This window comes from Giraffa tippelskirchi, chromosome 4 (genome assembly GCF_054371585.1).
Source record: "Giraffa tippelskirchi isolate mGirTip1 chromosome 4, T2T-mGirTip1v1.2.pri, whole genome shotgun sequence".
NCBI classification, from domain to species: Eukaryota; Metazoa; Chordata; class Mammalia; order Artiodactyla; family Giraffidae; genus Giraffa; species Giraffa tippelskirchi.
Genome location: NC_137278.1, coordinates 186,807,298 through 186,830,234, shown reverse-complemented (window position 1 = coordinate 186,830,234; position 22,937 = coordinate 186,807,298). Strand labels below are relative to the sequence as shown.

The 22,937-nt window shown below is 36.5% G+C and overlaps 1 protein-coding gene across 5 annotated transcripts in view; it reads right to left on the bottom strand.

Moving 5' to 3' along the window:
* Positions 1 to 942: 942 nt before the first annotated feature.
* Positions 943 to 22,937, bottom strand: part of RERGL (RERG like) — a 44,905-nt gene continuing 22,910 nt past the window's right edge. For 3 of the 5 annotated variants that reach the window (XM_081483343.1, XM_081483346.1, XM_081483342.1), the window contains 5 exons: positions 10,576 to 10,674; positions 8,892 to 8,948; positions 6,309 to 6,382; positions 5,236 to 5,384; positions 943 to 2,490 (listed from right to left, as the gene is read on the bottom strand). In XM_081483343.1, coding sequence (XP_081339469.1) covers positions 2,208 to 2,490; positions 5,236 to 5,384; positions 6,309 to 6,382; positions 8,892 to 8,948; positions 10,576 to 10,627 — 615 coding nt within the window. In that variant the 5' untranslated portion in view covers positions 10,628 to 10,674 and the 3' untranslated portion in view covers positions 943 to 2,207. Of the gene's footprint in view, positions 2,491 to 5,235; positions 5,385 to 6,308; positions 6,383 to 8,891; positions 8,949 to 10,575; positions 10,675 to 12,349; positions 12,500 to 15,597; positions 15,642 to 22,937 lie in introns of those variants that run through there. The other 2 variants (XM_081483344.1, XM_081483345.1) reach the window with 2 other exon arrangements.

The window sequence follows — 22,937 nt, the reverse complement described above, 5'->3', positions numbered from 1 at the left end:
TGAGCACATAGTCATCAGAAACATCAAAAGATTACCATTAATTAGAGAAACCAGATTTCCCAAGTTAAGGAAGTTATCACTTTTCTATATATGGACTCACTGAAATCATTCTTTTCATATGCACCTCAGTTATCTGGGGCCATTATCTTGTGTTTTCACAGCCTGAGTTCCCCCAGGGCTCCTCGAAGAGCCCTTCTTTTCATATGCACCTCAGTTATCTGGGGCCATTATCCTGTGTTTTCACAGCCTGAGTTCCCCCAGGGCTCCCTGCAGAGCCTCTACAGAGAATGGCTGCAGAGAGTGGCTGCTAGACGACAGGTATTCTTTTCCTTCCTGAGTTTCCTCAGGACTCACCAGCTCACATTGGAGGGCTGCAACTGCTGATGACTGTGACATCCTTGTTTACTGATATGATAGGAAATATTCCATTTCTCAGTGTTAACTCCATAACTCAATGTTAGCAGCATTGCATGTATGTCCAGGTTAACTTCTCAGAAATCAAACCTTACTTATCAGTGATTTGGCTGAAATCAGGCCTCGACCTGCAAGTTGAAATGCAGCAGTCGATAGGCTCACCAAGGATGGCAGAAGGGGCGCTGCAGTCCAGGAGGTGGACAGATGACTTCTGGGGCAGGTGGGGTGGGGGAATCGTACCCTATGTAATGGTAGAAGGCCCAAAATGTTTTTATCTCATGCAATACTTGCTTCAGGACAATAAGGGCTTCAAGCTTATATATTTACTAACTAATTTTTACCTTTTCCTTCCCCTAAGACATCTAGATTTCCAAATGAACTTAAATTAAAAAAAAAACTCTAATCTTTTAATATAAAAAGGATCTTAGCTGTATAATTAATTACTCTATGAAAATTGCCCTTGTTACTATAGTATACAATAAAGAAAGGCAGACTTTTTCATCATCAAGCCAACTATAAACTATGTACTTATGGGTAAGAAATTTATTTATTTTTCAATTAGGGGAATATTGTTTTACAATGCTGTGTTGGTTTCTGCAAAACAACAATACAAATCAGCCATAATTATACATATATCACCTCCCTATTGAGACTCCCTCCCCTCCCTCTACCCTACCCCTCTAGGTCGTCACAGAGCACCAGGCTGGGCTCCCTGTGCTATATAGCAACTTCTCACCAGCTATCTATTTTACATATGGTAGCATATATATGCCAATGCTAATTTCTCCATTCATCTGACTTTCTTCTTTCCCCAGAATTTAACTTCTTAAGGCCTTAGCTGTTAAAAAAAAAAAAAAACTTGTGTGATCTTAAATAACTCACTGCTTTATTATAAATACACTTTCTAAATTAAATCCATGCATTTCTGTTAAATAGATCTTGAATTTTACAAATTGATAAATTAAGCTCTGTCATATATTGAAGAAGTGAAGTGAAAGTTGCAGTCATGTCTCTTCGATACCCCATGGACTATATAGTCCATGGAATTCTCCAGGCCAGAATATGGACTGGGTAGCCATCCCCTTCTCCAGGGGATCTTCCCAACCATGTGATCGAACCCAAGTCTCCCACATTGCAGGCAGATTCTTTACCAGCTGAGCCACCAGGGAAGCCCAAGAATACTGGACTGGGTAACCTATCCCTTCTCCAGTGGATCTTCCTGACCCAGGAATCAAACCAGGGTCTCCTGCATTGCAGGTGGATTCTTTACCAGCTGAGCTACCAGGTGAATATAACTATATATTTCATTTAAAAGACATATATAAAATAAAGGTAGTGAAGTGAAAGTGAAGTCGCTCAGTCGTGTCCGACTCTTAGCGACCCCATGGACTGCAGCCTACCAGGCTCCTCCATCCATGGGATTTTCCAGGCAAGAGTACTGGAGTGGGGTGCCGTTGCCTTCTCCTATAAAGGTAACTGAGCCCTAAAGAATGGTAGTTTAAGAAAATTACATAAGCAGGGTTTATTTGGCAAGGTAAACTCTACAGTAATCCACCGTTAGATCATACTAATATTATTCTGTGTATAGAGAAAAGGTTAAGTGTGACGCAAAATGTATAAGATACAAGCAACCAAAAAGGCAAATTATATATTTGAAAACACAGTTGTGGTTCATGGTCAATTATTTCACATCTCTAAGAGAATGTTTTAGTTGCACACAAAAGGTAAATTTAATTACCATACAAATGTTTGAAACTCTCTGATATAATAAATCCCCCAGGATCACATGTCTACTAAACAGATTTCCTTCTCTTTCCAAATACATTATTGATCAGCTTGGCCATGGATTTAGATCCACTGTATCTTCTCTTTTCTTTGAATTTGAAGTTTGTCAGGATGTCCCTGATAATTCTGATAAACATCATTTCCACCTCCAGAGATTGCTCTGCTGCAGACAGTTCACAGAATTGGCACCGGTTATCCATTGCCAGTTTGTGCCCTTCTTCCCAGCCAACCTCTCGCACATGACAGAGATCTTGTTTGTTACCCACCAAAAGTACTGCTGACTCCACAGCTCTGAAATACAGATACACAATTCTTTGGTAAGACTGTTTTAACAACTCTTTTTTTATATATTACGTAGGGTTGTATAAAAAAGAATTATAGACCCCCCAAAAAAGGAAAAAATATTGTGTGTGTTATTTGTGTTTGTGTGTATTTGTAGTCGTGTGTGTGTATCCTCATTTACTCATAAAAGGGATTTTAGATTAAATGTAGTAAATGACACCGACCCAACAAAACTCTTAAAGCATAAGATTTGAAGTGGCACAAATCTATTCCTGGAACTATGGCTCTGTTTACTAACAAGACATGAGTGTGACATCATTTTCCATTTTCAGTTCTCTTATATGTTAAAAAAAAAAAAAAAGTAAAATAGTTCTCATCACCCAGAATGAAGATGTATATAAAAAACCTACCCCAATGCCAGGCTATAATAAAAATAATAATAATAATGAAAGCATCTTTTATTAAAGATGCTTACTAAGCATTATTTTTCCATTTTCTTATCAATTGAAAGAGGACTAGCTACTGCTTCTTTACTAATTAAACAATTTAAATACAGTTTTCTTAAGGAAAAATATTATTCAGTACTCATCACTGTTTGTTCCCTGTTAATATTCATTATAACATATTCTAAAGAAAGTTTTACTATCTTGTAACTTTGTACAACTTTTCTGATTTATTTAAGAAATATATTTCTTTGTTAAGGTAATGTCTTTGGCAAATATCAATACAATCTCTGTGGTTACAGTGCAACATTTCTAAAGCAGAGTTTCATTTGATGAATACGATATGGCTACTAGTCCTTAAATGGCAAGAAATAGTGCCAAGATATCTACTACAGGGAAGAAATGGGAAAATGAAAAGTCTTCAATACCATCTCAAGAGACACTGTATAGAACTACCAGAGTATGTTTTATTCACATGATGGTTTGAGCCATCAAGGAAAAAGCATTGCATGTCTAACACTAGACTCTTGATGATACTAATAGTACCTTTTTATATAGTGCATATACTAATAGTATCTTTTATATAGGGCTTTACTGGTAGCTCAGCTTGTAAAGAATCTGCCTGCCATGCGGGAGATCCCAATTTGATTCCTGGGTCAGGAAGATCCACTGGAGAAGGGATAGGCTACCCACTCCAGCATTCTTGGGCTTCCCTGGTGGCTTAGACAGTAAAGAATTTGCCTGCAATGTGGGAGACCTGGGTTCTGTCCCTGGGTTGGGAGGATCCTCTAGAGAAGGGAATGACTACCCACTCTAGGATTCTGGCTTGGAGAACTCCATGGACAGAGGAGGTTGGCAGGCTACAATCCATGGGGTCTCAAAGAGTTGGACACAATGGAGCGACTTTCACACATATAGGTCAGAAAATTACTGTGAAGAATTAATGGGGAAGAATAAATGAAATATTTTGAAGTATAAGTCACAAATAGCAGATATAATTTTATAAAACAATGCCATATTTTCTTTCTGTCTATAGATAAGCGATTTGGAAATAGACTCTACTTAAAGATTGAAAACTAGAAATACCCAAGAATTATTTGATCAATATATTAAGAAGATTGCCTGAAAATGTCAAATATAGGGATTTTTTTAAAATACCTTTTTTTAATTCTTCTTGAGTGATTCTTTTGATATGACAGAATAGCAAAGTAATTTTAATTACTTACCCTTACCAAAGTTATGGTGCTTAAACATAAAGTATTTAACACTTGGAACAATTGAATTCCCTCAAAATCAGTAATATTATAGGAAATCAGAGCTCTGAGGTTTCTTAGTAAAATCATATTCTTTTCTCCTACCATGTTTCCATCAGTTCTATAATCAGAAAAAGAAGGTCTAGAAATTAAAGGGTTTACCCAAGGTCGATCAGATATAAACAAGAATTTACATCAAGTGACTCTAAGGGAACACCCCTTATCAATTATTATCTGATTATTTCTTGATAATGGGCATTTAAAAGAGGTATGAAAATCACAGACACCAATTTTCAGGAATGATATTGTGCTTCTTTGCTTCCCAGATTAGCGTGGTATTAGAGAAGGGCAAATCTGGTTAAGAGCACAAAGAATCCCTTACATCAGCATGTGGAACAAAAATAACTATTTTAAAGGGAAAGGATAAAACAATTTAAAAATAAAGGAAAACTAAAAATGGAAAATTCATAGGTTTTACTAATGCAAAAATAGTCTAAGGCATTGTTCTGTTTTCCTGCATAATGACTTGTGTCAAGACATTAACAATAGGGCATTGTAGATTGGCTCTTTATTTTAGGAGGTGAAATGGAGAAAAATGTAGTCTCATACTTAGAATTTGTAATGGTTTGATTATTCAGTCTATTTTGCTTTGATAGACTGGAAAACCCAATGACTAGGAATTGAATGCCAAATGTAATATATCTGGATTTATTAAGTATCCTTAACATTTTTGTGGGAATGAAAAAGAAAGGTGGAAAGGGAAATATCTTGTGTACAAAGGACTATTATTTTGCAAGTGAGTGTCATGTTAACAATAGAAGCTGTCTTGTAAAACAGTCATTTATTCGGGGCAAGTAACTGTTGATGTCACTCAGGATATAAAGTATTCTCATCTTATTCCTTTTACTACACGTGTAACTCCTGTGGAATGGAAGGTGGCTTGTTCAGGGCTGTTAAATTTTGTAATTGGAAGCCTGTATTAAACCCTTCCTAATGATGCTTACAGCTCTATGATGATTTACTAAAAAGAAAGTAGAGAGGAATGAAAAATACCTCACCTTTTACAATGACTTGTCTGTGGCTCCCGAATTCTGTAGATTAATGCTTTTGCAAACGCAAAGGAAGACCTGTCACTGATGTCATACACAATAACAAACCCGTCTGCCCAATGCAGCTCACTTGTGAGGGAAAATTTTGCTTTCTGTGGCTGAAAATAAATCAAGCACATTGTAAGTGGTAGGATTGGATCCCTGTATTTCCACAGACAGTTTATTAATGGAGACCCATTTTACCTGGAAGAGAATTCAGTAAGGCAAATACTGGTATTTTCTAAACTGTAGTTTCTCTGTATCACTCCTTTTCTTGTATCAAAACTGATCAAAATTTTAAAAAAATAAAGAACTATAATAAAGTTATATCTATTTCATTTGATAATTTTTTTTTCTAAAAAAAAAAAAACCTCTTTTTCTGAAAATTTGATGAGCCCTAATAATTGCCTTTAACCTCAATATCCTCACACATTTTGAAAGGAGACAGTATCTTCTATATTAGTGAACAGAATATGTATGGATTTTTTGGTACCAGATTTAAATCAGTAAAGCAACAATAGTGATTAAGGTTTAGCAAAAAAGATTTGAAGGATGTTTGCCATACCCAACAAAATCTATCCCACAGAGGTGTTTTGAAATCTTGAACAGCTGGCCACCCTTCTCTTGCTTATATAATTATATTTAAACTTTTTGTGTTTGAATAAAGGGGTTTGTACTCAAAATCCTTCTTACTTTGGTTTTATCGACAGTGGTTTAGTTATCAACAAATGCAACTTAGCAAACATATAAACTGAATTAATAAGCCATTAAACTATTAGCATTTGACAGTTACATTGTGACCTGATAAAAATATATTATGAAAGCATAATAATATTGCTATTTTAAAGATATCTGTAACATGATAATTTTGTCATAACTTTACAGAGAAGCTAGATAATATAACACTAAAATAATTTCTTAAATTTTTAATAATTAAAATTGGGAAGTAACTTCAACATTAAGGCTAGCAACTGTGCATTTACCCTTATCTTATCTTTTTTCAAATCGTGATTGAAAACATAAAAGTATTTTGTTTTACTTACCTGAGAACAAGGGTCATATATTTCTAGATTCAATTGCTTCCCTTCCAAACATAAATGCTTGTTATAGATAGATTCTGCAAAATATGCATATACTTATTATCAGTATGGACAAACTCCAGAATTTTAAAACATGGATTTATATTTGGATCAGCCAAATATAAATACAGCCCTATAAATTCACCCTGTCATATTCTAGTTTTAGTGTCTTTTCTTTATTGATAGTGGTCAAAAAAAACATGTATTTGCTATATTTGCTTGTATATATATTTCTTAAAAATGAACTTCTCCACTATACCTATTCACCGACATGTTTTTGTGCCTATATATTAGTCTGTTCGTTATTATAGCCTCTAGAAGAGTATATGCCATATGGCAGGTGTTCAATAAATATTTCTTGAATGAATGAAAGACTTCATTTCTGTAACTGTCCCTCCAGTGTTTTCATACAAGACCTACCTCTCTCTAGAATTGCATACTGACACATGGACTTAGTTGTTCTGCAGCACGTGCGATCTTCCTGGACCAGAGATTGAACCTGTGTCTCCTGCATTGGCAGGCAGATAATTTACCACTGAGCCACCAGGGAAGCCCAGGGGTAAATTCTGAGATCCTTCTAGGCTACACAGAATGAAATTTGTTACTGTTTCATTAAATCTTAAAATATGTTTTCAAACAGTTTATTCTAAACTTTATAAGCTTACTACCATGAGCTATCAGCCATAAAGAATCTGCCTGCAATGAAGGAGATGCAGATGCAGGTTCAATCCCTGGGTGAGGAAGATCCCCTGGAGGAGGAAATAGCAACAGACTCCAGTATTCTTTCCTGGAGAATCCCATGGACAGAGGAACCTGGTGGGCTACAATCCATGGGTTGCAAATGAGTCAGACATGACTGAGAGATTAAACAACAACATCCATGAGCTATATAATTTTCTCCTGAGACATTTTAAAATACCTACTCTCAACACTCAAAAACTGCCAGCAGGGGTCACCAGCTCTTAACATTTTAGAATTTTCTTATTTCCCCCTGTAGCCTTCATTTACACATAGGGTCATTTTTTGGCTAATTAATCTTGCTGTGGACCTTTAACTCACTTGATTGTCTTTATAAATGTCTCTAGGTCTTATTTTTTAATAGAGGAGTAATAGCCAGAAATATGTATACTTCATTTGCTTACATAACTATATTGTATTAAAGATTCAGGTGACATTTAATTTTGTTGTTGCTGTTGATTGTTCTTTGTAAGTGTGTATTGTTTTATAGTTTTGGAACACTTTCTCATGCCTTACTCCTAGTTTATGTGTTATCTGGCCCTTTATGACTGAGGTTGTTGACCTGAGAAATGAAACAATAAGAATTTGTTTCTATATATTTTTTCTTTCTATAATCAGTTCTCAAGAGCTTGCCCTAAAACACTCACAGCGTCACCTGAACCAAAATATTATGTTGGCTACATGCAGGTGACAACACAATGCAATACTTCAAGGTTGTTTTCTAAAATACTCTAATAATGCTACCTCATAAATGAATGCTAAAGATTTTTGTTGTTATTTCTCATGAAAAACACTTGCAATCATAACTTATTACTCTAAGTATTACTGAATGAAAAAAAAAATTTCCCTTTCTCCCAATTCTATTTCTTAAAATCTTCATTCTTGTTAAAAAAACAAAAAACCTTTCCCCACCATGCCTTCAATCAGGTAAGATATTAGTAGCATTATATAGATTAATGGTTGAGCCAAAAATATATTCAAACTTCTGGCAAAATTCCCCACTTTTTATTAATTCCCCACTGTGGCATTTCCCATATGTCATGCTAATTTTGATAAAAATAACAAAATTATAGTAGAGTTAGTGAAATGATCCTAAGATTATATCAAGGTGCCCTGGCAGCTGTTTCATAATTTCTCTGAAACGTACATAAGCAACCTACATAATTATGATATGATCTTTAATCAAAGCATAATTTTCCTGTTATTTTCACATGGTCTTGTGAAAATAAGCATTTATTAACTAAATGCTTTAAATAAACATAAGCGTTTATTTTGTAGTTACTTGTGCTTTTATAATTAATTTGTCTTTATCTCTCAGCAGATGTTGCTTTAATTTTAAAACTGCTTCACAGTTTAACAAAACCCCCGCACTCACATGCTCTGCAAAGGTTGGTGCAGATGGGTGGGTCCCAGGTTTAAGGTTTTTCTAGTTCTAGACTGAAATCAACTGGATTTCTAATGTATCTTAGTTAACATAAAACTGGATAAATTTTATCATGAAAGAATATTTAATTAAAATACTTATTTGGGCTTTTAAAATCAGAGTCCATGAATTAAACAAGTTGCTTAAAAGTGCAAAAATGGAAGATTCTATGAGAATGCTTTTCTGATGTTAATTTGAGGAAGAAAATGGAACCCACTCCAGTATTCTTGCCTCGAAAATCCCATAGACAGAGAAGCCTGGTGACCTACATACAGCCCATGGGGTCGCAAACAGTCAGCTGAGTCTTAGCAACTGAGCACACACGCACTGATGTTAATTGATGAAGCTGAAGTTTTAGAGTGAAAAAGTCTAAAGCAGCGACTTACCAAAATTAGAAGCATATTCTCCAATGAAGCGCTTGGTAAGAAACCTTACTATAAGGGCTGCAAAACAAAACAAGCTGAATTTAAGGTCTTATCAGTTTTAAGGCACAAATAACAACTTAGCTTCCCTGGTGGCTCAGACAGTAATGAATCCGCCTGCAATGCGGGAGACTCGGGTTCAGTCCCTGGGTTGGGAAGATCCCCTGGAGGAGGAAATGGCAATCCACTCCAACATTCTTGCCTGGAGAATCCCATGGACAGAGGAGCCTGGCGGGCTACATTCCATGGGGTCTCAAAGAGTCAGACAGGACTGAGCAACTAAGCACAGCACACATGCACGTAAGGTTTTATCTCTTGGCTTAAAAATTACCAAGTAGTAATGAAGACCTCGAAATTTTACTAAATTCTGGTCTAAATAATAATCAGTAAGATTAGCATCGTAAAATCGTAAAAATTAGGAAGCTAGAAAAAAAGTGATCTTACTGTGCTGCCCACTCAATTCACTGTGTAAGTAATTCACTAATGCAAACACATGTAAGAAAACTCAGCTTTGCAACAGAGACAGATTTCTTATTAAATCTGAGATGCAAGAACTATGGTATCTTTTTATTTCATCGAATTAATTGTGGCTCCAAGGTGCCACATGTTTATAATAGTGGCCAGGACAGTATCACACCTTTGCGATTGTCTAAGGAAACAGGGACTTCAAAAATCCAAGGAACGGAGGATCGCCCTCTAGTGTTGGTTTATCTTACTGCAGCTCCTGGATCTGGCCAGTTAGGATTCGCTAGGCTCAGGTGACTCTATTGGCAGCATCCTCACTACCACCATGTAACAAAGACAAACGCGTAGCTTCCAAGGTCATGGCACCGTGTTGCTCAGTTCCCAGGCATTTAAAAAGCCATGTCCCCGTCTCCCTTCAAAGTATCTTGTTTATTTTTTCCTCCTCTGTAACGTGGCGTATGTATACCTACGGCTGATTCATCTTGATATTTGGCAGAAAACAAAATTCTGTAAAGCAATTAACCTTCAATTAAAAATAAATAAATTTTTAAAAGTTAAAAATAATCCACAGGCCTTCACACATTTCTCTCCACACTTAGTCTCAGGCCAGAGGAATCTTTTCAAGACCACTGCTTGGCCACTGAGGCTTCTCAGGTGGCACTAGAGGTAAAGAACCTGCCTGCCAATGCAGGTAGACACAAAAGATGTGGGTTCAACCCCTGGGTCAGGAAGATCCCCTGGAGGAGGGCATGGCAACCTACTCTAGTATTCTTGCCTGGAGAATTCCATGGACAGAGGAGCCAGGTGGGCTACAGTCCCTAGGGTCGCAGAGAGTCTGACAAGACTGAAGCGACTTAGCACACACGCATGCAGGTGTGGGGGCAGGTGTGACAGAGTGAGAAGTATGTGGGATCATGATGGAGGGATTTCCTGTTGGTCCTACTTATTTTAAACATCAGTAGAACAAGATACAAATTAATACTTCAAACAGTTATATTCTTCAACCTGTATATACATTTTATAAATACAGAGTTAATTGCATTACTTGCTTATAAAATGAAAACTCCTACTGAGAAATAATATATAGTTACATCAAGTCTATAAATGCATGTTTTATATATATATATTATGTCAATATATTTCTCATTCTTTATGTACTCTACACCAGAAAAAAAAAAATTACCAGATTTCCCTGTTCCTTCACCTCCCAAAACAGTAAGCTTCACATCGTTCATCTTGCTTTCCTCCTCCTTCTTGGTCTGTCCTGTCTTCTGGAGTTATCCTAAGTGGAGCCAAGCATGTGTTTTCCAACATCCTTTTTATTATTGCTTCTCTAATTCCCCCAAGGCCAACTCCACCCCATATTCCTACCATCCAATAATAACTTATAAAAATATTTTCAACTAGTTTTGAACATGTCTCTTAAAAAAAATAAGTGGACTTACTTACTATTTAGACTCACAAAGATTTCTTTAGCCAGTAGTTAAGAGCTTAACAGAAACTGAGTTCCTCATATTCAACTTTCATGTACCTAAAATATCTACCTTCTCCTAGAACTTAGAAAAACAATCTTTCTTCATTAAGAAAGTTTTTAGAGGATGGGTAAACATTCATGTAAATATCCTATAACTGGATTAGTTTTGGTTTTTTCTATTAATAGCTGAGGCGACATTTTCTTGGATTTCTCCTGTGAAAGACAGGATGAGATCTGCCTGTGTGCTAAGTTGCTTCAGTTGTGTACGGTGCTAAGTTGCTTCAGTTGTGTCTGACTCTTTTCGACCCTATTGGCTGTAGCCCGCCAGGCTCCTCTGTCCATGGGAATTTCCAGGCCAGAATACTGGAGTGGGTTGCCATGTCCTCCTCCACCAGCTCTTCCTGACCCAGGGATCGAGCTCACATATCTTATACCTCTTGCACTGGCAGGCAGGTTCTTTACTACTAGTGCCACCTGGAAAGCCCTTATGTAATACTTTATAATTAGGAAAAAGGAATTTTAAAAAAGAACATTTGGAAGGGCTGTTCTGACATAATTCACTCCTGCTATGAAATAAAAGGGTAAATCTGATATGCACAATCACCACTCTGTTACCCTTTTTTTTTGCCAATGATCCCTGCCACTCCAAGAACCCAAATTATTAATATCTTCTTCTCTTTCTTTCTCCTCATTTGTTTATATATAAATTTGAGAGTTGAGAAAAGAGTACAACAAAAAGAGAATGATTCAAACTTTGTGGACTACATTTTAAGACCCAGGTAAAGAAGTTTCATTTCTAGGCTGGGTCTATTGCAGAAATACATGCTTCTTAAAAATGCATTTATTTAATAAACATTGATTAACTGCCACTCTTTGTTAAAGTTATATTGAGTTTAATTAAATAGATCAACAATTAAATTATTTAATAACAAATTTTCTGCCCTGTTGGAGTCTACAATCTACTAAGATAAAAATGGAAACAGAATTATAATAAATATTATCATTGCTAAAATGGAGGTTTGATGAAGAGCTGGAGAAAGTAAATCAGTAGATAGAAGAGTCTTCAAAAAGTAGCTAAAGTTTGAAACATGAACAGGACCTCTGGAGAGGAAAGAAAAAGTGATCGGGGATCAGGGAGATGCATCTATTCCAAAAGAAGAAATAGACTCCATGAGAAAAAAAGGCAAGATAGAATACGACAATTTGTGGGATCAACAAGGTAACAGATGAATAACTTAGATTTTTTCCTTTTATTACAAATTATAAAATCTTTTAAAAATAAGCACTGTTCTCTCTTTAATCCATGCCACTGTATTAAAAGTAACAAGAATGATTTTTTTAATGATGCTTATCAGCTGATTTATTATACTTTAGAATTAAATGATTTTCCTCTTTTGGGAGAAATCCTAGTCTTCCTAAGAAATTTCTGATTGATGTCTTTAGAAAGTTTAATATATTTAGTGATAGGAAGGGACAACTTAACTTCATAACAAGCATGACACTGAAAATAACATGTGGAGGGTTGTTATCGGCATTTTTCCATTGTAGCCTGTTCTTCCTTATGTCCACTGGATCCCAAAGTATATTTAGTTAAGAAAGCAGTATGGGATTGAAACAGAGTGAAGTTATAAACCTGAACAAAGAGAATATCAGTCAGTTCAGGCGCTCAGTCGTGTCCGACTCTTTGTGACCCCATGAACTGCAGCACACCAGGCCTCCCTGTCCATCACCAACTCCCGGAGTTTATCCAAACCCATGTCCATCGAGTTGGTGATGCCATCCAACCATCTCATCCTCTGTCGTCCCCTTCTCCTCCTGCCCTCAATCTTTCCCAGCATCAGGGTCTTTTCAAATGAGTCAGCTCTTCGCATCAGGTGGCCAAAGTATTGGAGTTTCAGCTTCAACATCAGTCCTTCCAATGAATACCCAGGGCTGATCTCCTTTAGGATGGACTAGTTGGATCTCCTTGCAGTCCAAGGGACTCTCAAAGAGAATATAATCATGCACAAACTTTTCTAAGAAACAGAGTGTCTATACATATATATGTGTGTATGTATATATATATATATTTTTTTCAGCATCACGTAAAGGTTGCTAAAAATAAAATATTCTTAAAGACAGATTATTATACTACCTAGAATTTTCTCAAACCTCCCTAAAGAAACATCCATTCCCAACCAAACAAAAAGCATTTATTATTCATTTATTTAATGAACATAAATTTATTAAAGGTGGGCTTGGCACTACTCTCAGTACTAAAAATCTATCAATGAACAAAGTACTGACATATTCTGGTCATAAGAGATGGATATTTAACACTAAAATAAGCAATTAATTACATATCCGGTGTTCATGAATGTTGTTGTATTTTTGTTTAGATTTGTTTCTCTAAAGTCAGGTTAACCAGCCCTTCTCAGCTAATCTCATTTCTCTGTAGTTTCTGTTAAGAGTAGATGCATAATTTCCATCAAAAGCTTCAAATTCACAGTAATGGAATAACAACAAATATCCAAGGAGAGAGAGTATCTTTGTTCTACATTATCCTGTTCCAGATCTTGAAAAGATGAAATAGTTTCCAACTCATTTCTGTGTCTTGTTGTTGTGTGTATTCAGCAGTGTCTGACTCTTTGTGACCCCTTGGACTGTAGCTCACCAGGCTCCTCTGTCCATGGGATTTTTCAAGCAAGAATATAGGAGTGGGTTGCCATTTTCTCCTCCAGGGAAATCTCCCCAACCCAGGGACTGAACCTGCATCTCTCACATCTCCTGCATTGCAGGAATATTCTTTACCTACTGAGCCACCATGGAAGACCATTTCTGTGTCTATCATAACCTAAACCAGACATAAATGGTATACACAGACACACAAAGAACTAAGAAATAGCCAATGTCACTTATGAATACAGATCCCAGGTCCTAAGCATAAGAGCAAATCAAATCCAGAAATCTATTTAAAGAGCCAAGCATCATGAGCTAGTAGAATATATTCTAAAAATGTCGAATAGGGTGAACACCAGGACATTTGGTAGACTATTTTAATACATTACAAAGATGAAAGAGAAAAACTGCATGTGTAACATGCTTTGTAAAGCATCTCATGAAATTTAACAGTTACTTTAAAAAAAAACAACTATTGTAATCTAAAAACAGGTGATTTCTCAAAGTGATAAAGGTTATAATTTTTAAAAATCCAAATATAAAAAAAGTGCCTATATAATTATTGCTCCTAACTTTCCTCTAAAAAGAAGATACTGTCTGTTACTCTTTAGCACAGAACCAGTAGTCCTATCAAACATAATGAGGAAATAGCACATATGAGAAAGAGGAGACAAAATGATTTTTATCTACAAATGATAGCTTTCTATAGTTTTATTATCTATTATTCAGTTCAGTTGCTCAGTCGTGTCCGACTCTTTGTGACCCCATGAATTGCAGCACGCCAGGCCTCTCTGTCCATCACCAACTCCCGGAGTCCACACAAACCCATGTCCATCGAGTCGGTGATGCCATCCAACCATCTCATCCTCTGTCGTCCCCTTCTCCTTCTGCCCCCTATCCTACCCAGCATTAGGGTCTTTTCCAATGAGTCAACCCTTCGCATGAGGTGGCCAAAGTATTGGAGTTTCAGCTTCAACATCTGACCTTCCAATGAACACCCAGGATTGATCTCTTTTAGGATGGATTGATTGGATCTCCTTACAGTCCAAGGGACTCTCAAGAGTCTTCTCCAACACCACAGTTCAAAAGCTATCTATTATTAGCATGCATTAAAGTCATTCAGTAGGGTGGTCAGATAAAAGATAATCATAACAAAAGCAATAATTCAAAACAATAAAAATAGCAGCTAACATGTGTTTAAAACAGTAAAATAACAAGCAATTTTAAAAAGTGTTTTCCGGGTATATAACATTTAATTCTTTGGGAAACTTCATGAGGTGAGTATCATTGATAACTCCTAACACGATAGAAATACAGTCCTTTTCACAAAGAAAGAATGGGGGGGGGGGGATGCAAAGAAGAATAAAACTAAAAGGGAAGGTACCATATTTATACTATGAATTCTCATTCTTTACTGAAGAATATAAAGCAAGTTTTGAATATGTAAACAAATATGAATAGAAAGACTCAGTGGTGTAATTACTATCAAATTAATCTGAAAGTAAAATACAATGACTATTAGAATCCCAACAAAGACGGTTTAATTGGATGTGGACAACCTGTTTTGGAAAAGGAAATATGCATGAATAATTGGGAAATTTTTAGGCAAAATAATAAAAAACATCTCTTATGAGCCAAATCACATCAAAAAATAATTAAATGCTATTTTATTAGGACTAGATTGATGTGTTCATTAATAGAAGAAAGTTTTAAATGTAGAAATTGAATACATATTTTATTATGAATATAAAGTTTTTAATATGTGCTATCATTAAACTGTACAGATATCAAAATTTTTAGGAAAAGCCATTGACTAATAAATTATGTTTGTACCTCATATGCAGAAAAATAAATTATGAATATTAAAAATCTTAGCATGAAAATTAAACTAGAAAAGCGTCAAGTTGACATGTATATGGAATCTTACAAATAATCTTGAAGAAGGGAAACTCTTCCTAAGCAAAAAAAACAAAAAACAAAACAAATCCAAATCCAAAGAGAAAAAACCCAATCTAATGATTTTTTGTAATTGAACTTTTGTGTCAGTTCTGTTAGTCCCATGGGATTACTTACCAAGGTGAGTGCATTTGTAGATTTATTCATAGCACAGTAAGTATCTGTATACAAATGGATTATTTTAAATCAGAATCAAGGTACTCATCTTACTTCTAACTATAATGCAAGTTACTTAAGGAATAAAAGTCTTAGAAGAAACAAATATTTTTAAGATGGAATTACTCCTGAATACTTTTACATGCTAATATGGAAATTCACCATGGAAGAGTAGTGGTTTATTTTAAGAAGAAGAAAATGATATTCTAATCTCACAAAGTCCATGTTTTAACCAGCTAACAGATTTCAACTGCATTGAGGTATATGGAAATTTGCACATTATACTGGGGTTAAGTAAGGACTCTAAAGGGAAAATTTTACAGAACAACATTTGATTGCTAAGCTCTATCTTTTCTCTCTTCTCAAAGCACTTTATGCAATTCATCATGGTAAAATTAACACAGATAACATTCCCAGCCAGAGATCAGAAACAATTTCTCTGCAATCACAAATCCTCTAAATCTCTTCCAAAGAAATTATTTAATCCAGACATTAACTCTAAACAAATCATGATGATACTGCAGTACTATCAATACAAAATTTTAATGTGAATAATGGTTACTATGAAGAAAAGTGCTTTTTTGTTTGTTGATACTGTAATGATGATTACAATTGTAATGATTAATGATGTAATTAATGATACTTTAATTTCAATTTACAGAAAAAGATAAAGTTTGATAACTTTCACAGTAGACTTTACAACTGAACATAATCCTCATCATAATAAACTTTACCTTTATGAACCATTATTGTCCTATGTTACAATAAGCATTTATATATTAATATATTTACAATATATAATTTTTCTGTATGATAGGTGTGTGTATATAACTTGCATATAAACTAGGTAAAGATGTTTATATTCATCTTTATATCCCCAAGCAATTTAAAAAGTCAGTTGACATCATTAATATAATTGACCTATGACAGTTATGCCTTTATTAATTCTAAATCACTTTTAGAACAAGCTTTGAGAGAGACTCTTTCACTTGGGTATCATATACTAAAGAAATGTTTTATTCAATATGTAATGGTAGTAATTAACTAAATTACATGGGCCTTTTGTGGTAAAAGAAAAATGATGAATACCTCCCCAATTTTCAAGGGTTTTCAAAGCATATGTGAGACTAAATAATTGAATGGCTTTGCTAATTTTTCTCAGCATGTATACTTATAATTGCAATTATCTTTTCAAGGTAATGGTTCAGTATTTATTTTACTCTTTTAAATTATTCTTGAGATGTTTATTGTTTCATAAGGTTTTAGCTTCCCACGATGTTCATAATAGTTAAAATAGGATAGCTAACAGTAATTACGACTCAGCTAGTCACCCTTTTTGTCTCTTCTAGGAATTATGTCCTCTTTCCACAAACACAAGAAATCTCTGAAGCTACTTTAGTTTTTCTCAGCAGTTGTATGTAGGCTAAAATTTTAGTTAGTTCTTTCTTAATCATTTGAAGTTGGTCGGTAGTTGCAAAAGTGACTGTGGTCTTCAAAAACAGCTTTTATCTTGCAACAGAGCTGTTCCAACAGAAAGCCAGATCAAGTCCATATTCTGCAGAAATAATATTGCTGAACAATATAAATGTGAGAAAGATACGTTGCTCATATTTTCTCAATTCCTTGCACTACCCTTTAGAAATAAATATTCCAAATTAAAATAAAATTTTCAGAATTAAGACTGATGTATTAATGGTGATAAGATCACATTTCACAGTAATAGATAAGCATGCATAGACGTTGTTTAGTCGCTAACTAAATGACTTTGTCTGACTCTTTGCAACCCCATGGACCATAGCCCACCAGGCTTCTCTGTCCATGGGATTCTCCAGGCAAGAATACTGGAGTGGGGTGCCATGCCCTCCTCTAGGGTATCTTCCCTACCCAGGGATCGAATTTGTGTCTCCAGCATTCCAGGCAGATTCTTTACCACTAAGCCACTGGGAAGTTCCTTTCACCTTAAGCAAGATCTAATGTTCATATTAGAAAAGACCCTGATGCTGGGAAAGATTGAAGGCAGGAGGAGAAGGGGAAAACAGAGGATGAGATGGTTGGATGGCATCACCAACTTGATGGACAGGAGTTTGAACAAGCTCTGGGAGTTGGTGATGGACAGGGAAGCCTGGCATGCTGCAGTCCTTAGGGTCACAGATTTGGACACGTCTGAGCGCCTGAACTGAACTGAATGTTCATATTGAGTTGGCCAAAAAATTCTCTCAGATTTTTTTCCAGAATATGTTATGGAAAAACCCAAATGAACTTTTTGGCCAACCCAATATATGAAATGTAAATTGAAGTAAACATAAGGTGCCTTGGGTGCACAGATAAAAGAAACATAGCTAAAGTATTATAGTATGACAGTATATGTTGTTTTTTAGTCACTAAGTCATTTTCAACTCTTTTGTTACCCTATAAACTATTGCCTGCCAGGTTCCTCTGTGCATGGGATTTCCCAGGCAAGAATACTGGAGTAGGGTGTCATTTTTTTTCCAGGGAATCTTCCCGATCCAGGGATTGAACCCATGACTCCTGTGTCTACTGCTTTGGCAGGCGGATTCTTTACCATTGAGCCACCTGGGAAGCTCAACAGGTTGAATAATGGCCTCTAAAGATATCAAGTTCTAATTAACTTCTGGAACCTGTAAATGTTAAATTTTACAGGAAAAGGGTACCTGCAGCTGTGATTAAGTGAAGAATCTTGATATTACTCTAGATGATCAGTCAAGAAGTCAAAGTGTTAGTAGCTCAGTTTAGTCTGACTCTTTGCGATCCCATGGACTGTAGCCCACCAGTCTCCTCTGTCCATGGAATTCTCTAGGCAAGAATACTGGAGTGGGTAGTCATTTGTTCTCCAGGGGATCTTCCCAACCCAGGGATAAAACTGGGATCTCCTGCACTGTAGGCAAATTCTTTACCAGATGAGCACTAAATGCAGTAACAAGTATCCTTATAAGAATGAGGCAGAGGGATAGTCAATAGAAGAGGAGAAGATAATGGGACCACGGAAGCAGAAATTGAAATAAGGCAAACACAAGCCAAGGAAATTGACAGCCACCGAAAGCTTGGAGAAGTAAGGAATGTACTTTCCCCCTAGTGACTCTGAGGCACAGGACCCTGTGGACAACTTGATTTCAACTCAGTGAAATTGATTTTGGACTTCCGACCTAAGAAACTGTAAGAAAACATTAATAAACGTATGTGGCTTTATGCCACAACATTGGTCAGTTCAGTTCAGTTCAGTTCCATCGCTCAGTCGTGTCCGATTCTTCGCGACCCCATGGACCACAGTACGCCAGGCTTCCCTGTCCATCATCAACTCCTGGAGTTTACTCAAACTCATCTCCACCGAGTCGTGATGCCATCCAACCATCTCATCCTCTGTCATCCCCTTCTCCTCCTGCCCCCAATCCTTCCCAGCATCAGGATCTTTTCAAATGAGTCAGCTCTTCGCATCAGGTGGCCAAAGTATTGAAATTTCAGCTTCAACATCAGTCTTTCCAATGAACACTCAGTACTGATCGCCTCTAGGATGGACTGGTTGGATCTCCTTGCTGTCCAAGGGACTCTCAAGAGTCTTCTCCAACACCACAGTTCAAAAGCATCAATTCTTTGGCACTCAGCTTTCTTTATAGTCCAACTCTCACATCCATACATGACTACTGGAAAAACCATATGCTTGACTAGATGGACATTTGTTGGTAAAGTAATGTCTCTGCTTTTTAATATGCTGTCTAGGTTGGTCATAACTTTCCTTCCAAGTAGTAAGCGTCTTTTAATTTCATGGCTGCAGTCACCATCTGCAGTGATTTTGGAGCCCAAAAATATAAAGTCAGCCACTATTTCCACTGTTTCTCCATCTATTTGCCATGAAGTGATGGGACTGGATGCCATGATCTTAGCTTTGTGAATGTTGAGATTTAAGCCAACTTTTGCACTCTCCTCTTTCACTTTCATCAAGAGGCTCTTTAGTTTTCTTCACTTTCTGCCATAAGGGTGGTGTCATCTGCATATCTGAGGTTATTGATATTTCTCCCGGCAGTCTTGATTCCAGCTTGTGCTTCCTCTAGCCCAGCGTTTCTCATGATGTACTCTGCATATAAGTTAAATAAGCAGGGTGACAATATAAAGGCTTCACGTACTCCTTTTCCTGTTTGGAACCAGTCTGTTGTTCTATGTCCAATTCTAACTGTTGCTTCCTGATCTGCATATAGATTTCTTAAGAGGCAGGTCAGGTGGTCTGGTATTCCCATCTCTTTCAAAATTTGATATGTGGATCACAACATTGTTAGTAATCACAAGTTAGTACAAGTAGGAAAGTAGTAGAGAAGATATTACAGAGAAAAGCTTGAGTACGGTCATGAAAGTAGGAAGCAGATGAGAGATACTGGGCACCGAAATAATTCTGCATTACTTGAGAGCAAAGAGTGGGTGAAGATGAGGGAGCTGAGGCCCATTTCAGAGACAAGGCGGAGATCAATGTTTTGTGGCAGTCCAGGTGGGAGGGGACTTTGAAGGAGAATGGATGCATGTATTTGTATGGCTGAGTCCCTTCTCTGGTCACCTGCAACTATCATAACATTGTTAATTGGCTATCAGTTCAGTTCAGTTTAGTTGCTCAGTTGTGTCCAACTCTGTGATCCCATGGACTGCAGCTCACCAGGCCTCCCTGTCTATCACCAACCTCTAGAGTTTACCCAAACTCATGTCCATTGAGTCAGGGATGCCATCCAACCATCTCATCCTCTGTCTTCCCCTTCTCCTCCTGCTCTCAATCTTTTCCAGCATCAGGATCTTTTCAAACGAGCCAGCTCTTTACATTAGGTGGCCAAAATATTGGAGTCTCAGCTTCAACATCAGTCCTTCCAATGAATATTCAGGACTGATTTCCTTTAGGATGGACCGGTTGGATCTCCTTGCAGTCCAAGAGACTCTCAAGAGTTTTCTCCAACACCACAGTTCGAAAGCATCAATTCTTTGGCACTCAGCTTTCTTTACATAATCAGCTATACTCCAGTGTAAAATAGTTTTTAAAAAAAAAAAGACATGGAGACATTTAGTTGCTTCCATGATCTGGCTATTGTAAATAGTGCTGCAAAGAACACTGGGGTACATGTATCTTTCTGAATTTATGGTTTTCCCTGGATATAAAGAAAATGTAGCATCTATATACAATTGAATGTTACTCAGCCATAAAAGGCTTCCCTGGTGGTTCAGCTGGTAAAGAATCCACCTACAGTGTGTAAGACTTGGGTTGGATCCCTGGGTTGGGAAAGTTCCCTGAAGAAGGGAATGGCTACCTACTCCAGTATTCTGGCCTGGAGAACTCCATGGACGTGGGTTGCAAAGAGTCAGACACAACTGAGTGACTTTTGCAGAGACATGGTTGGACCTATAGACTGTCATATAGAGTAAAGTAAGTCAAAAAGATTAAAACAGATATAAATTAATGCATATATGAAGAATCTAGAAAAATGGTTTAGATGAACTTATTTGCAAAACAGAAATAGAGACACAAATGCAGAGAACAAATGTATGTATACCAGGAGGAGTGGGTGTGGGATGGACTGGGAGATTGGGATTGACGTATATACAGTATTGATACTTACATAAAATAGATAACTAATGAGAATCTACTATGTAGCACAGGAGACTTTAGTCAATGCTCTGTGGTGAACTAAATGAGGACAAGATCCAAGGAAGAAGGGATATATGTACATGTATGGTTGATTTACTTTGCTGTACAGCAGAGGCTAACACAACATTGTAAAGCAACTACAATCCAATAAAAAATAAATAAAACACAAGGAGAATTCTGGGTGGCTTTATATGGTATGCTAAAGACATTATCCTGTAGGCGTAGTTATCAAGAATTTTTAAGTAGGAGAGTAATCATCTATTATTTCTTTGTTTTTGTTTATTATTTATTTTTTATTATTTATACTCCACTCTGGAAAGTAATATAAAATAGTTTGGTGACACTAAATAAAGGAGGTAAGAGAAGCTGAAGAAGTAGAAGCAGGAACACTTCTTAAAAGACCATCTTATATTGTCAAAAGTTCTGAATTAAAGTAGCAATGAACTCAAGGGAATGTTGTTTTGAGAAATATCAATATACAGCCAATAAAAATTGGAAGATCTAGAGAGATAGTATGAAGAAGGGAGAGTAAACCTTAGATGAGTATTAAATTCTGATTTAAATGATTAGATTGAGGGTGGTGTCATTAACAGGTTTTTGTTGTTTAATTTCACTATGGGACTTCCCTAGTGGCTCAGTGGTAAAGAATCTGATTGCTAATGCAGGAAACATGAGTTTAATCCCCAATCCAGGAAGATCCCCTGGAGAAGGAAGTGGCAACTCACTCCAGTATTCTTGCCTTGGGAAATCCCATGGACAGAGGAGCCTGGCGGGCTACAGTCCATGGGGTCGCAAAGAGTCAGACATGACTTAGCAACTGAACAACAACAAAAAATTTCACTCTGAGAAGCAGTTTGAAGGAGGAGAGGCTTCCATTTTTAGACATGTTAAGTTGAAGAAACCCTTGGGGCCGTCCAGGACTGAGTTGGCTGTACAAGTCTAACGCTAGTGAGAGAAGACACAGCTGGTGGAACATGCAGTTTGTCTTATCTATAGATTTTCAGAACAAAGTTAAGTTTTTGTTGTTGTTTGTTTCTGTGTGTGTTTTTCTTACAAAAGGGATTTCAAATTGATGTATGAAAGATTTTTTGAGAAAACATCCACTTGGATCTCTGGAGAAGAGAGAAAACTATTCACACAAAATTTTCCACACTTGTTTTTTTCTTTTTTTTAATTGAAGGATATTGCTTTACAATGTCGTGATAGTTTCTGTTGTACAACAATGTGAATCAGCTATGAGTACACACCTATCCCCTTCCTCTTGAGCCTCCCTCCAAACCCACACTTCGTTTTTAAGTTGGTTTCTTAAGCCAAAGTGCCTTAGGTTTTGGAAATTCTAAAAAACATGTTAAGTAAAATATTTCTGCTTATTTTAACAACTGCATGAATAGGCACTACAGATCACATTCTTTCCAGTTTATAGGCATGGATGCTGAGACTCAGAGGGGATTGTAAGCATGCAACCCAGAGAAAGATTCTTAGTAAGTAGAAGTTAGAATTTAAGCTATACCATTTCTTTTATACATAATCCTAGTGTTCTTCCTACTCCAATATGCTATCTCTTGGCTTTAAGATACTTTATCTCAAAGCTAAATGATTTTTGTTCTTAAAATTTGTGAAGCTGATTTTTTTTTTAAAATCAGTTTTGTTAGTGCTATGCAACAAA